The sequence below is a fragment of the Mustela nivalis genome, assembly GCF_964662115.1.
Source record: "Mustela nivalis genome assembly, chromosome: 4".
Classification (NCBI taxonomy): Eukaryota; Metazoa; Chordata; class Mammalia; order Carnivora; family Mustelidae; genus Mustela; species Mustela nivalis.
In genome coordinates this window covers 8,294,324-8,307,626 of record NC_139023.1, presented here as the reverse complement: position 1 = coordinate 8,307,626, position 13,303 = coordinate 8,294,324, and the positions used below count along the sequence as shown (strand labels likewise).

The following is a 13,303-nucleotide window of genomic DNA, read 5'->3' as shown; positions in this document are numbered from 1 at the left end:
AGAGGTGTGGTGGGGGAAGCAGGCACCCTGCTGAGCAGAGAACCCGATGTGAGGCTTGATCCCAGGACCCTGGGATCATGACCTGAGCCAAAGGCAGAGGCTTTAACCACTGAGCCCCTCAGGTGCCCCTTTCATGAATTTTTAATCAAGTGCAACACCTGGTCAGAATTATACATTTATCTCCTCTTTAAATTCTCTTGTTACTTACAGTCGCCATCCCAAAGTGGGCTACGTATTAACTGCTCTGATTTTGTTCATTTACACATATAGGCTGTGCAGCTACTGCTGTGTTCAAAAACCAAAACATCTCAATCACTTTAAACAGCCACCTTTTTTTTTTTTTTATTAAAATTTCTCATTATTTTGTGTTCAGCTGGTCAGTTATGGTGATCTTGGCTTGTTTCTTCTGAGTTTGACTGAGCTTTCTCTAGCATCTGCCTTCAGCTGGTTAGCTAGAGTCTAGTCTACAATGGCCTCAGCTGAAATGACTCAGCTTTCCTCCACAGGATTTGTATCATCCAGTAGGCTATCTTGAGTTTATTCTCATGGCTGTCACAGGGTTCCAAGAGATATCAGAAGAATGCAAGACCTCTGTAAGATTAGCCCAGAATAGAGTAGAGCAGAGAAAGGCAGAAAATAGACCTGGAGGAGAACAAAGAAGAAATCATCATCATGGTGCCAGTGTGTTCTTCCAAGTTCTTTATAAAAAATTTTTTAAATGGCACCAACAAATACTTTTCATAGAAAACCTCTATAGAACTTCTTACAGATGCATTGATCAACAGTTTTAGAAAACATTATTTAACTATTCCTGACATACCAATGAGAGCTTTTATCCAACCATGTTTCTCCATCATGTTAATAAGGGTTTAGTGAAAATTTTTGTCAAATTTGATGCTGCAATTAAGAAATCATCCAGAATCTTGGAACACTGGAAAAAATAAAATAAAATCACACACACACAAAAAAAGTTAAAAGTTAAAAATAAATTAATTAATTAATAAATAAATAGAAATCATCCAGAGTTTTCTGAACAGAAATGATCATCAGTGCATTTAATTATAATAGCAAAATATTAGAAAGATTTCAGAACTGTATAACTTATTATGTTAATCTATATAAGAAATTATTTCATGTGGGTTTTAAGTTTCAAATAATTGATAAAATAGGGAGATGCTCACAATTTAATTTTAATGACAGAATGGTAGGATACATAAACACAATATTGGCAAAGTTATAGGTATCATATTTTATATATAACATATAAATATTTATATATCCTAGAAAAACAATAAAAATATACTTACTATCTTTGAATGTCATGATTATGTGATTTTTATTTTCATCTTAAACTTAAGATTTTTTCTAGATTTTTCTAAAATGGACATATCTGATGTCATCCTCAAAAAAAATTAATCATGTATTTAAGGTTTTTCCATTTTGTAATTTTCCTGAGAACTAAAGTCAAGCATGCATTTCTTTCTATTTTGAAAATTGTTCATTTGATTATTGTGAGTCTGATATTCTCTAAGAAAACATAATGAACAACTACAGCTGGGAGAGAAATTTGGATCTTTCTCAAAAGCATAGTAGCTGGATTTTAATACCTATTTCATCAACGTTTTCATCTTTAAAATATTTCCTGCAGCTATATCATATATCAATATATATGTCCTTTTTTCCCTTTTAAAGAGAATATTTACTTTCATTAACCATCTGTACAACTTCCATTCAGATCACTACAGCTTAAAATAGATCACTACCCTTTTGGAGCTCTGCAGTAACTAAGAACAATGGATAAAATCCATACAACAGTTCAGAAAAGTTCACACCACCCGCAGTTCAGAACATGATTCACCAAGCTTAGATTATATAAAAAGAATGATTAGAAATTAAATACCTCAATAAGGTATTTTTATTTATTTATTTATTTATTTAATTTGTGAGCACTAAAAGTCTCAATTTTAAACTGATTCTTGGACTGGTGGCTCACATCCATCAGCTCATTCAACTTTAGCACTGGTCTCATCCCCAGTGGCTTCTCCAGAACAACTACTTTCATCGTGAAGCTCCATGAGCTTTCCCAACTCAAACTTGGCCTTCTTCAGCGTTTTTACTTTTCTAACAAAGAAAAACATCATGCAGTGAATAAATAGATTGACAAGGCCATTCTGTGTCTTTCCTGAGGCTATCTGGAATCAATTTCTTGGCCACTTCTTTCAAGTTGTTTTCTGCACCTCTCAGGTCATGATCTCCATCATCTTTTTCTGAATTTGGTGTGCCTGTCGGTGCTGAGCAAAATCTGATTGTTGTATTTTTCAGTAAAACCAACACAAAATAGACAAAGTAGTCTTGACATCAACCTGAGCTTCAGTCATGGTCTGCTGGTTTTTGACCATGAAGCACATCCTGTTGTGGATAAGATCCATTCCATGGATATTAGTAAAACAGTTTTTACCCTGAACATCCTCAGTAATTAGCTTGAATTTTCTAAGTACAATTTCATCATTCTACAGATCAGCAAGGCTCTCTTTAAATACACGGCCCTTGAGGCCATCAGATCCTATTTTGGTTCTTTGTGTTCTTGTAACTAATGTTTTTCCAAAATTTCTTGCATTGGTCATAGCTGGTGCTTTCACATCATACCAGTCTTTCTTCGAAAATGGATCAACCGCTTTCTTCTTGGCTCCCTTTTGCCACCTTTCATAAGGTGCTTGTTCTTGTTGACCACCGTGGCACTGCTCAGGGAGCCAAAAGGCTATGTTTTCTTTTTCTATTGGATTCCAAGAAGAAATAGGATTTATGACTATCTTTAGAACAGTACTTAGTATCTATGCTAGACCTGATAAAAAAGAAGAAGTTCTATGGGCTAGGATAAGAAAGCAAGAGAAATAACATATTTCAAACATCAGTGCCTCATTGGTTATATTATTACATGGTTGAGGAACCTATCAGATAGCTACATCTATTTTAGCTCCGATCATTTCCTTATGGCTTTTAATTTTTTTTTAAGATTTTATTATTTATTTATTTATTTGCCAGAGAGAGAGAGAGAGAGAGAGAGAGCGCTCAAGCAAGCACAGGCAGGGGGAGCAGCAGGCAGAGGGAAAAGCAGACTCCCACTGATCAAAGAGCCAAAGTGGGACTCCTCTGGGATTATGACCTGAGCTGAAGGCAGACACTTAATCCACTGAGCCATCCAGGCATCCCAGCCTTTAAATTCTTATTTGTATTAAAAATCATATGTCGACAAAGTGACATTTAAGCCATCTGAAATGTTTATTAATTTTTTTAAGATTGTGTTTATTTATTTGACAGAGACAGAGAGATACTGAGAGAGGGAACACAATCAAAGGAGTGTGAGAGCGAGAAGCAGGCTTTCCGCTGAGCAGGGAGCCCAATGCGGGTCTCAGTCCCAGGACCCTGGGATCACGACCTGATCTGAGGGCAGCTACTTCATGACTGAGCCACCTAGGCACCCCATGGAATGTTTAAATTAATAGTTTAAATGTAGCAGAAAACCTCTGACAACACAGCATGTGTCTTTTTCTTCCAAGGGATGTAGAATGTGAAAATGAGTAAATCACCTCCTAGACACGATGGTTATAAAGATGGCCACAAAATCTTTGATTTTCCTCTCACTAAAAAGTGGACTCTCTGTCCTTGAAATCCAAGTGAATTCTGTCACTGGCTAGCTGATAGAATATGACAGAAGTGATACTGTGCCAGCTCCCAGTTTCCATCCTTGAGCTAGTGGCAACTTCTGGTCCCTGTTTCTTGGAACACTCATTCTTGGAAGCCAGCTGCCGGGAAGCCCAAGCCACAGGAGAGGCCACGTCTGTGTGCTCCAGCTGATAGCCCCCACTGAGCTCCACCAAGCACGAACAGCAAGTGCAGCCCTGTGAGTCAGCCATCTTGCACAATCAGCCCAGTCACATCTTGGGATAGCTCCAGCCTTAGCCACCGTCAGATTCCAGCTTTATGAAAGACCCCCCAAAGAAGACCCAACTCCTGAGCTCAGTCAACCCACAAAACCGTGAAATGTAATAATGAAGTGTTGTTTTAAGACACTAAGTTTGGGGATGGTATCTTAGTAATTAACAAAAATAATTGGAACATTAACCCCTGTTAGCTGGCACTGTCAGACTTGAAATAAAGTTAAGAAAATCGTTCTAGAAAATGAACGGCAACGTAAGACGTAAGTTATCTTTCACTGCAGTGGAGAAATAGTGAGTAGAGCTGAGTATATCATATACCTTTCCAAGTCATATACAAACATAATGAATCAAAGAAACCAAGAAAAAATGAAAAGAAATTCCAAGGTAACATTGTGTTTAGAGTTGATGTGACACCATGACGTGTGCAGTACTTGACTATTTACTACAACCCTGAGAATTCAAATTATTATCATCTCATTGTTTTCTTTTTATTCACCTTCCCCCACCCACTCCACCCTTCCTTTTCTCTACCTCCAATTTCCAAAGAGTTTTCACTCCACCCAACCTGGACAGGAGGCTGCTTCATGTCCAAAAGGCCCCCATGTTATGTTTACAGTGCATGAAATACGAAAGGATGCTACTCCACTGGGTGCCCATCTGGAGAAGTCTGGTAGCAATCTCAGAGGTGAAAGGGTCAATCCAGGCAGGATTTCATGCACAGAAGCCACCATGTGCCTTTCTTCTTCTGCTTGATCAAGAAATGATCAAATGATCACATTTCTTCCTAGAAACAGTGTATTCTGTACATCTTTTAAACCCATGACAATGAAACATTAGATATATAAACCTTTGCTATGCTCAAGGATGAAGGTGAAGTATTTTCCAACTCTGTTTTGCCTTCAGGTATTCCAAAGTTGATTACATCAGATATGGTTAAAGAAGGTGCTGCTGTAATCGATGTGGGTATCAACTACGTCCATGACCCAGTGACGGGAAAGACAAAATTGGTGGGAGATGTGGACTTTGAAGGTAATAAACTCTATCTCTTTTTAGGAGTGAAGCAAATGAAAAATTCTACTTTGCAGATTTTGATAGTGGAAAGAGAACCTTTGTATTTGATGCAGGCTTTAACTACACTGCACCTCTTTCCTCTGAGGGACAGGAGTGTAATCATCACTTATTTCTACCTTTCCTTCCTCCCTCTTCCTTCTTCCCTTCTTTTCTTCCTTTCTTCATTTCTTCTTTTCTCCTCTTACTTCTGGGAGAAAAATATAATTACACCATTAATATTTAGTTTTAAGACTAAAACTTATAATGCAGGTTTTTAGTGAAAGAACTCAGCTGGCCTACTGTACCAGGCATTATTTTGATTTTTTTGAAGTGTGTCTCTGTCCTTTGCCCTCTGTGCTGTATCTTCAGCCATTCACTCTTAAAACCAGAAGGCATCTTGGGATGTGTTTGCTAATCCTAACAATATTTCAAATCTAGAGAGTTACCTGGTTAATTCAAGACAACATTCTTTACTTGTGTTTTAAAGGGGATGAGGAAGAGGAACTAGATTAACATTTCTGTGGCCATTGATGGAGATAAGGCATCAAATGAATAGTAACAAACAATTCTAACTCCATGCCTTATCTCTACTGAGCCCCTGCAAAGATAGTTTCCCCATAATCCAATTTTCCTTCCAATATCTTCATCAAATGCTTATAGGCATTCAGGTTTTCAGTATAATCTAGGAATCTTAGATGTCCCATAAGATATGAATTTAGTCAAGTAAATGGAGATTTTTTTCATATTAGAAATACTATCTATATTGGATTGATCATCTGGCCAAAAAAAGCAAGGCCATGTCAACAACTGTATCAACTATACCTGTGTCTTTATAGACAAACTGAAAAGAATAATAGATGATGCCCTTTTTAAAGTAATTCCAAATTTTACATTTTGTCTTAGAATCTGGTCATCAGCCAGTGGTTTACCCAAGTCCAAGCATGGTATTGATTGAAACCAAACACCCAGGCACCCAAGCATACTGCCTGAGCCTGGTGCTTAAAAAAAGAAAAGAAACTCCAAGGACACTTGTACTGCAGTACATTGTGGGGACAGAAGTGCAAATAAGAAATAGTGGGGAGAACACACTGCTGTCCTCACAGGCTGTCATTCCCGCGGTCCCTGCTAGGGATGGAACTTCCTGTGAAGAAGTGTGGCTCTCCATGTGACCATGGGCGCTTGTGTGTATTTGTGTGTCACGTCTATGTGCCAAACTCTTTAGGAAGTGACCTCATTTCTTTATTTCATTTGTCATGTCCAATCAATAATGTCAGGTATTGATGATTTATTTGAATTTCTCAACACAAAAAGAGTAAGGGAAACATTTCATTTTAAAACCTGACCTTATTTTATTTCTTATCCTTGTACGGTCATTCTGCTTCCTGATAACATTACAGTTACCACGCACTTACTGCAAAATCACTGTACGCTTATGATGTACCCAGGTAGCATAGGCAGAACCCAGCATGAGGCAAGAAAAGCAGATATTTGCAGTGCACAACCTCGACCATGCTGGTAGGGCAAGCTTCCCCAGCAGTTCAACACATCTTTTAGGACCCTTCTCTCATGTGCTTGCCCATGGGTCTCAGACAATTTCCGTGCATTCTTAGGTGTAGCCCAGAAGGTTCTTTGGCTTGTGGGGGTATTCTACAAACATTAAAAAAAAAAAAAAAGTGGGCATTTTGGGGTGTGTGCATATGCTCATATCTATGTGTGACTAGTCACACATAGATAATATACCTCAGATTGCATATCCCTCCACTTGGTAGAATCTATTAAACTGAATGGCAGTTAAGGGTATCTAAATATATAATGACACTTTAAAAAAAGGAAGTGGCAAAAAGAAACAAGGATATAAGATAACCGGGAAAGAACACCAGGCTGGGAGACTGGGAGGTGCTTTTAAACCTAGGAACTTGATGTGCTCTCTGGTTGTTGGCGATGTTACCAGTTAAATGGCAACAGTGATAACAGAGGCTCTTCCCAGCCCTAACGCTTGGTGCATCTTGGACCTTGGACGTTTAGCTGAGTGCACCCGAATGAGTAGGTAAAAACACAGCCACCTTTGGAAGGTCAGGGTCTTCTAATCCTGTCATAAGGTATGCCCATCTGCTGGATTATATTACTCCTGCTCCCCGCCCCTGGTTCGTAGACCCAGGACCCTAAGAAGACCCAGACTTGGTCAAGAAGGCCTTGCCAGCGAGGACATGACTCAGGCACCCAGAGGGGCAGGCGGGTGATGGGTTTTGACAAGTTGCTCTTCAGGTTGTTCATCAGGACTTCACCTGAGGTGAGGGATGATCCCTCGGCTGAGAGGGAGGAACTTGAACTTGGCTTAGGCCACAGAACTTAGAGGGAGCACTTGGCTGCAAAGTGCCCTCGGAAGAATGCGGTTGCTTTGTGAGTATCGGTGAGCATTTTGCTCTAACCGTACAGCCAACAGAAACAAGTGGATGCCAGTAAAGTCAAATGCGAAAATAAGTCGTCCTTTCAGAAATGTGCAGCTCGCTAGTAAAGGGAAACAGGATGGCCTTTGGTGGGAACGATTTTTAAAGAATAATTTCATTAACTGTCCCCCTTAGGGAAATAGCAGAAATAGGTAAATAATGTAAATTCAATGATTTGTAAAACCAGGAGGCATTTTGTCTTTTTGCTTTCTAAGAAAATGTGGATGCCTACCAGTAATCTGCTGTATTATTAGATGTTTCAGCCTCACTTTTGAATCGGGCTCCTCATTTATGAGTGATATTTTGTATCAGACACAGCATGAGAGCTCCCTTACCCTATACTATAGTTCTTGACGAAAGGTGACATAAATCACCCTAAATATTTCTTTTTGATGTTCATGTCAGGGGTTTGTTTTAATTTAGATATAATGTGCAACAGATGCATCTTCCTTCATCTACAAGTGTTTCTCGTTCTCATTTTTCCCTCTGTTCCATTCTCTGCTTCCTTCCCTCTTTGTTCTCCAGAGCCCAGAATAGAATCGAGTAGCCCTTCTTGAGCTGGTGGCCTGGTATGGGGGTCATGACTCAAGGTGGCCTAGGGAGAAAAGATGGTCTCTCCATTCATCAGTCCTCCAACAATCGTGTGACGCCTCCGCCATAAAATTGCCAATATTCCTAGAGAGGAGGCAGGTAGATCTAGTAGAAAATTATATGGAGGGTAAGGAAGGTGGGAGAAGCTTTCTGACATGGGGACACCCTCTTCTCAGATCATTTGGAATTATTTTTCATTTAGTAATAATAGTGTTTGAGAGTTGCTTACTGTCCTTTCTCAACCTTTTACCTGAATTATTCATTTAATCCTTATGATAACCCTATAAGGCATTGTTATCCCCTGTTTTACAGAGGAACATGGAGCCTGGCCATCATCCCTCAGCTGACGCATGATGGGACACTGTGGGTTCATAGCCAGGCACTTGGAATTTCAACCCTGTGTTGTCTCCACTATTCTGTATTTCACTGGGTTAATACTTTAGTTTTGAGACACAAACTTATTTCCTTTATGTTTCCCCCAGGACATGTGTGATAGTAAGTTCTAAAAGTGCCTAGATAACAGTATCCACATCCACCTGTCCTCACTCTACCTGGTCTAATGGGCCCAGATTCCAGTTACCGCGGTTTAGGGACGGAAGGACAAAGCAGTTGAGAGTTCAGGGAGCGTGCCGTATTAACTGTAGCCACAGGCAGTGTGCACTCCTCTGCTCACTCTTCCACCTGCAAATCATGATGCAAATAACCGATGTGCCCTGTGACCAGCAGCTGATGACGTCCCTTCCTTCAGTTTACATTCGTGGTACACCTTTACTTGGTTCAGATGACCCCCACTAGTAAGCCACATGACATTTTGCAAAAAGAGATCCCAGACCGAGGGAAGTGCTAGGAAAAAAATGGAAAGCAGTGATGTGGACGGTAGAGTTTGAAGTAGGTGACATGGGATGTCGGGATCGCCACCACTTGCCCTTGGCAAGGTGCTGGGTACACAGCTGGAGGAACTCAGCGAAGGCGAGCTCACCCACGAAAACGAGGAAAGCGGTGCTGGCGTAAATCTTCACATTGAAAGAACTCTCTTTCGTGACGTTGAAAGGGAAAGTACAAAATGGTGGAAGCAGACTCAGATTTGGAAAGGAATCTAAAATTCCCCAAGGAGTAGGGAAGATACTTACCCAGTACTGCATGGTGTATAAGCAGAAGAACACAAAACACTGTTCAAACTACTCTTGATAAGTCTTTGAAAATAAATAGAACACATTAATTCTCAATGTTTCTAATGTTTTCAATAAATTATGGCATACTAAATACATGTTTTCCTACTATTTTCAATTCCCTATCCATGTACAAACCATAGGAAGAGAGTTTTTAATATTATGACAAACATTTTTATAGGTCATTGAACAACACCAACAAAACCATTCCTCTCTGCATGCCTTGAGGAGTTCATAGGGCCTTGAAGTTATTACTAAATTGAAATGCTATTTTGGTTTAAGTTGTTCCTTAATTATAGCATTCAAGATAGTTCATCATTGCTTCCAAAATTTGACAAATGCACACCCTTCCCCTTCTATTACCTGAATGAGCCTCTCCCCTCTAATTTAAGGCATTGCATGAAGAAACAGTATTTAAAAGCATCCGTGATAAAATTATTTTGTGTCTAAGAATTGTTTTCCTTACTAAACAACACACAATAAATAATCTATCTTGAAAAATTTAGATTTGCTATACAGATTTTTAAAAATAGCAATAAAAACAATTGGACCTATCTACTTTCACCTGGTCACTTTCTACTAGCAGCTTTGAAAGAAACTTCATGCATTTCTCACAAAGAAGAGTGTATCTTTATAAGGTAGAAACAAGAGATTATGTGGCATGAATTGTAAATCACTTCTGACTGGGAAGCCGTCTGGAGCACTGGACAAGCTCATAACTATACTGCTTTTATGACTGCAATTCGCTGAATGGATTCGGTGAGCCGAACGATCTAATTACTGACTTCCCGTGCTGTTAATTCAGCTAACTTCATTCACGCTGGCAAATTCTCAGGCCTCATTTGCACCTCGTGGCTACCACACAGATGTTTCTATAATCTTCGGCAGCTTTTAGTAGCTTCGCTTCAGTTTTATGATGGATTCCTCAGGGACTGCAGTGGAACGAAAGGAACTGGAACGTCTCGCTCCTTCTTCGCTCCCATCTCTCCTCCCTGTGTTCCGTCTCTGAGCACACCTCCGCACGCCTTGTCTGGACCAACGCAGGGAACAAGACAATGCTGGGAAGAACTGCTGAGGAGGAAGGAACGAAGTAGGACCAATATGGAGCTTTTCTCAAAGTCAGAATAGGTGAGGCTAATGTCTAAGAGCAATTCTGTCCACTGACTTAAAGTTAACAGGAATACATAGAAATTACTGAGAAAAGTCTAAAGGTACATTACAGTGTCAATGAAACAGTTTTAAATTATAAAAGTAGAGAAGCCACATTATTTGGAAAAGAGTGTCTACTCTGACGCAACCATTTTTTTTTTTTTTAACTGTACTTGCTTCCAGATATCTTGTGTGCCTATGTTAGGTAGTTTGAGGAATATGTGACTTATACCCTTAGGTTTTTATCAGCTGTTTTCCACACGGAAGCCCTGGTTCCTGGTTATGTTTAGTGAATATATCATAGTTTGCCTCACTCTGTCTCTTTTTTTAAATGCTGTTTCTGTTTTTCCCCCTCTAAGGATGATACTGGAGGATAGGTTAAGTAGTCATTACAAAGGGACCCCAAAAGAGATGTGTTTCAACCAGCTAGTTTAGCTCTCTCCTGCTAACGTCTGGAGTTAGCTCTTCTTCCTTCAGGGATAACTCTTTTTTCAAACTGTTTGTATTCACTTGATAAAAGTTCCATAAGGAAGTACTAAACGCCGTGTGGCTTAAATAACAGAAATTTATTTCTCACCATTCTGGAGGCTAAAAGTCAGAGATCAAAGTGTCACCAGCGTTGTTTCTCCAGGACGCAGAGGTGGCCAACTTCTCCCTGTCTTCACATTGTCTTTCCTCTGTATATTTCTGTGTCCAATTTTCCTCCTCTTGCAAGGACACCAGCCATATTAAATGAGGGTCCACCCTAATGGCATCATCTTAATCACCAAATGTAGTCACATTCTGAGGTACTGATGGTTAGGACTTCAGCGTATGAAGTTGGGGGAGACAAAGCTCAGCCCATAACACTGTTCCACTTGAGCCTTCTCTTCTTATCTACACAGCTGAAGTTGAATTGCCTCCTTATCCATGTTTTCTTCCATTGAAAGGTGAAAGAGAGATAAAGACAAGTGGCTGCTCTTTAAGAAAATTGACCAGAATATAGCCACAGGTCCACTCCGCAGGGAGGGAAAGAGGTGTGGAATCCATCCATAGTCTCTAGATGGGAAGTCATGCTTGGATGAAGAATGATCCATTCTGTACGTGCGAACTTGAGAACTGATCTCTTACTCGGAATAGAGGGAGATTTCTTCATCCAGCCCCCACACACCATTCAGTCTACCCTTAATTCATTTGGCTGTGAAAACCTCCATATACAATCTCATTGCTTCCTTTTTTGTCAGTTTCAAAGCGTGATCCACTGATCAGCTCTTTCCTGTGGAGTTAGTGGACGCCCAATGTCAGTGAAGATACCTTGGCTTAGATCTTCCAGTATTAACCATGAACTCTGTAGATAAAGTATATGTAGATTTGCAATATGTGAATAGTACAATCTCACCACAATGTCATCAGTTCTAAGTAAGCTTAGTTTTATTATTCAATCATTGGTAAAGACTAGACACTTTTGTTTTTTATTTTTATTTTTTTTAGAGAGAGAGCGTGCATATGAGCGGGTGTGGGGGAGTGAACAGAGGGGGAGAGAGAGAATCCCATGTCTCCATGCCCAGCACAAAGCCTGACATGGGGCTCAGTCTCACAATCCTGAGATCATGACCTGAGCCCAAATCAAGAGTTGGGTGCTTAACCAACTGAGCTACCCAGGCGCCTGAAAACTAGACACTTTTTGACAACTTCATGCCATGTTGAAAATCGAGTCCCTTTGTGGTTTCCAATTCTTAGGTCTCTTTACTGGCCTTATTTTTGATCTCTTGATCATTACTGATGTCTTCTGTGCAGCCCTTCAAATTCACTAAGCCATGCTTTTACTGAAATGCATGCCATGCAATATATTCAGGAGTCGGAAAAATAGCAAGGGGAATAGATCTAGGTCTCACCCTGACTCAGATGCCATCGACAACTGGTCCCGAATAGGACAGGCGTATGAATTACCACCTATCGTGACCAAACAAGAAAGAGAAACCCACACAGGGAGGCGTGTCAGGAGAGCATGAGGTCTGCTTCGGGCAAGCTCCTAGGAGGGGAGCCGGCTGGGGTCATCCCTGAGCTTCCTTCTGCCCTGTTGGTCTTGCTGTGACACATACTGGCCCCAGGTGACCTACCTCTTGAGAACAGGTTCCTAGAGTACCAAGGATAGATCAGAGTGGGTGAGGCGAGGATCCTAGATACGTAGAATAACAACAGAGGATAGGCCAGCCTTGACTGAATTGGGTCATTTGGCCAAGAAGTGGGCTAGAAACCTCAGATGGGAACCTGCAGAAGATGCAGGACCTTCCAGCCTCAAGAGATGGGGCTGTTGCTACTGCTCTGAGGCTCTGCTGGAGATCAAAGGCCTGGGCCAGGCACTCCCTAAAGACACTCTAGTAGTGAGAACAGTAGTAGTAGTTCTAGGCAGCTTTAGGTAAGTACACTCTGGGCAAACCTGCAGGAATGAGGGACAAGCCTGTGAGAAAGCCCATCTGTTGATCCCCACACAGACTCTGCATGTCTCCTGGTTCAAGTCCTGAGGTTTTTGTGTGTATGCCTTGCCAGATAGTTTCCTGATGATGGCTGATGTTGAGCATCTTTTCGTGTACTAATTGGCCATTCAGATGTCTTCTTTGGAAAAATGTCTGTGTCATCTGTCAATGTTTTAATTGGATTTCTTTTAAGATTTTATTTATTTATTTGACAGAGAGAGATCACAAGTAGGCAGAGAGGCAGGCAGAGAGAGAGAGAGGAGGAGGAAGCAGGCTCCCTGCTGAGCAGAGAGCCCAATGCGGGACTTGATCCCAGGACTCTGAGATCATGACCCGAGCCGAAGGCAGTCGCCTAACCCACTGAGCCACCCAGGCGCCCCTTTAATTGGATTTTTTCCCTTCGTTTATTAGTTGTTTCATTCTTCAGGTACTTTTATAAGGTATTTTGGATAATAACCCCTTATGTGATACATGATTTGCAAATATTTTTTCCCATTTTATAG

General features: G+C 40.5%; 1 protein-coding gene and 1 pseudogene across 7 annotated transcripts in view; one reads left to right on the top strand and one right to left on the bottom strand.

Moving 5' to 3' along the window:
- MTHFD2L (methylenetetrahydrofolate dehydrogenase (NADP+ dependent) 2 like) overlaps nucleotides 1-13,303 on the top strand; it is a 127,809-nt gene that overhangs the window by 95,678 nt on the left and 18,828 nt on the right. For 3 of the 6 annotated variants that reach the window (XM_082728592.1, XM_082728593.1, XM_082728594.1), the window contains 2 exons: nucleotides 4,842-4,967; nucleotides 5,892-6,325. The exons of 1 other annotated variant lie outside the window; for it this stretch is intronic. In XM_082728592.1, the coding sequence (XP_082584718.1) occupies nucleotides 4,842-4,967; nucleotides 5,892-6,157 (392 nt within the window). In that variant the 3' untranslated portion in view covers nucleotides 6,158-6,325. Of the gene's footprint in view, nucleotides 1-4,841; nucleotides 4,968-5,891; nucleotides 6,326-13,303 lie in introns of those variants that run through there. 2 more of the 6 variants (XR_014311147.1, XM_082728595.1) reach the window with 1 other exon arrangement.
- LOC309863014 (small ribosomal subunit protein eS1 pseudogene) lies at nucleotides 1,965-2,722 on the bottom strand (annotated as a pseudogene). The gene has a single exon. The product of its transcript is annotated as a small ribosomal subunit protein eS1 pseudogene (transcript).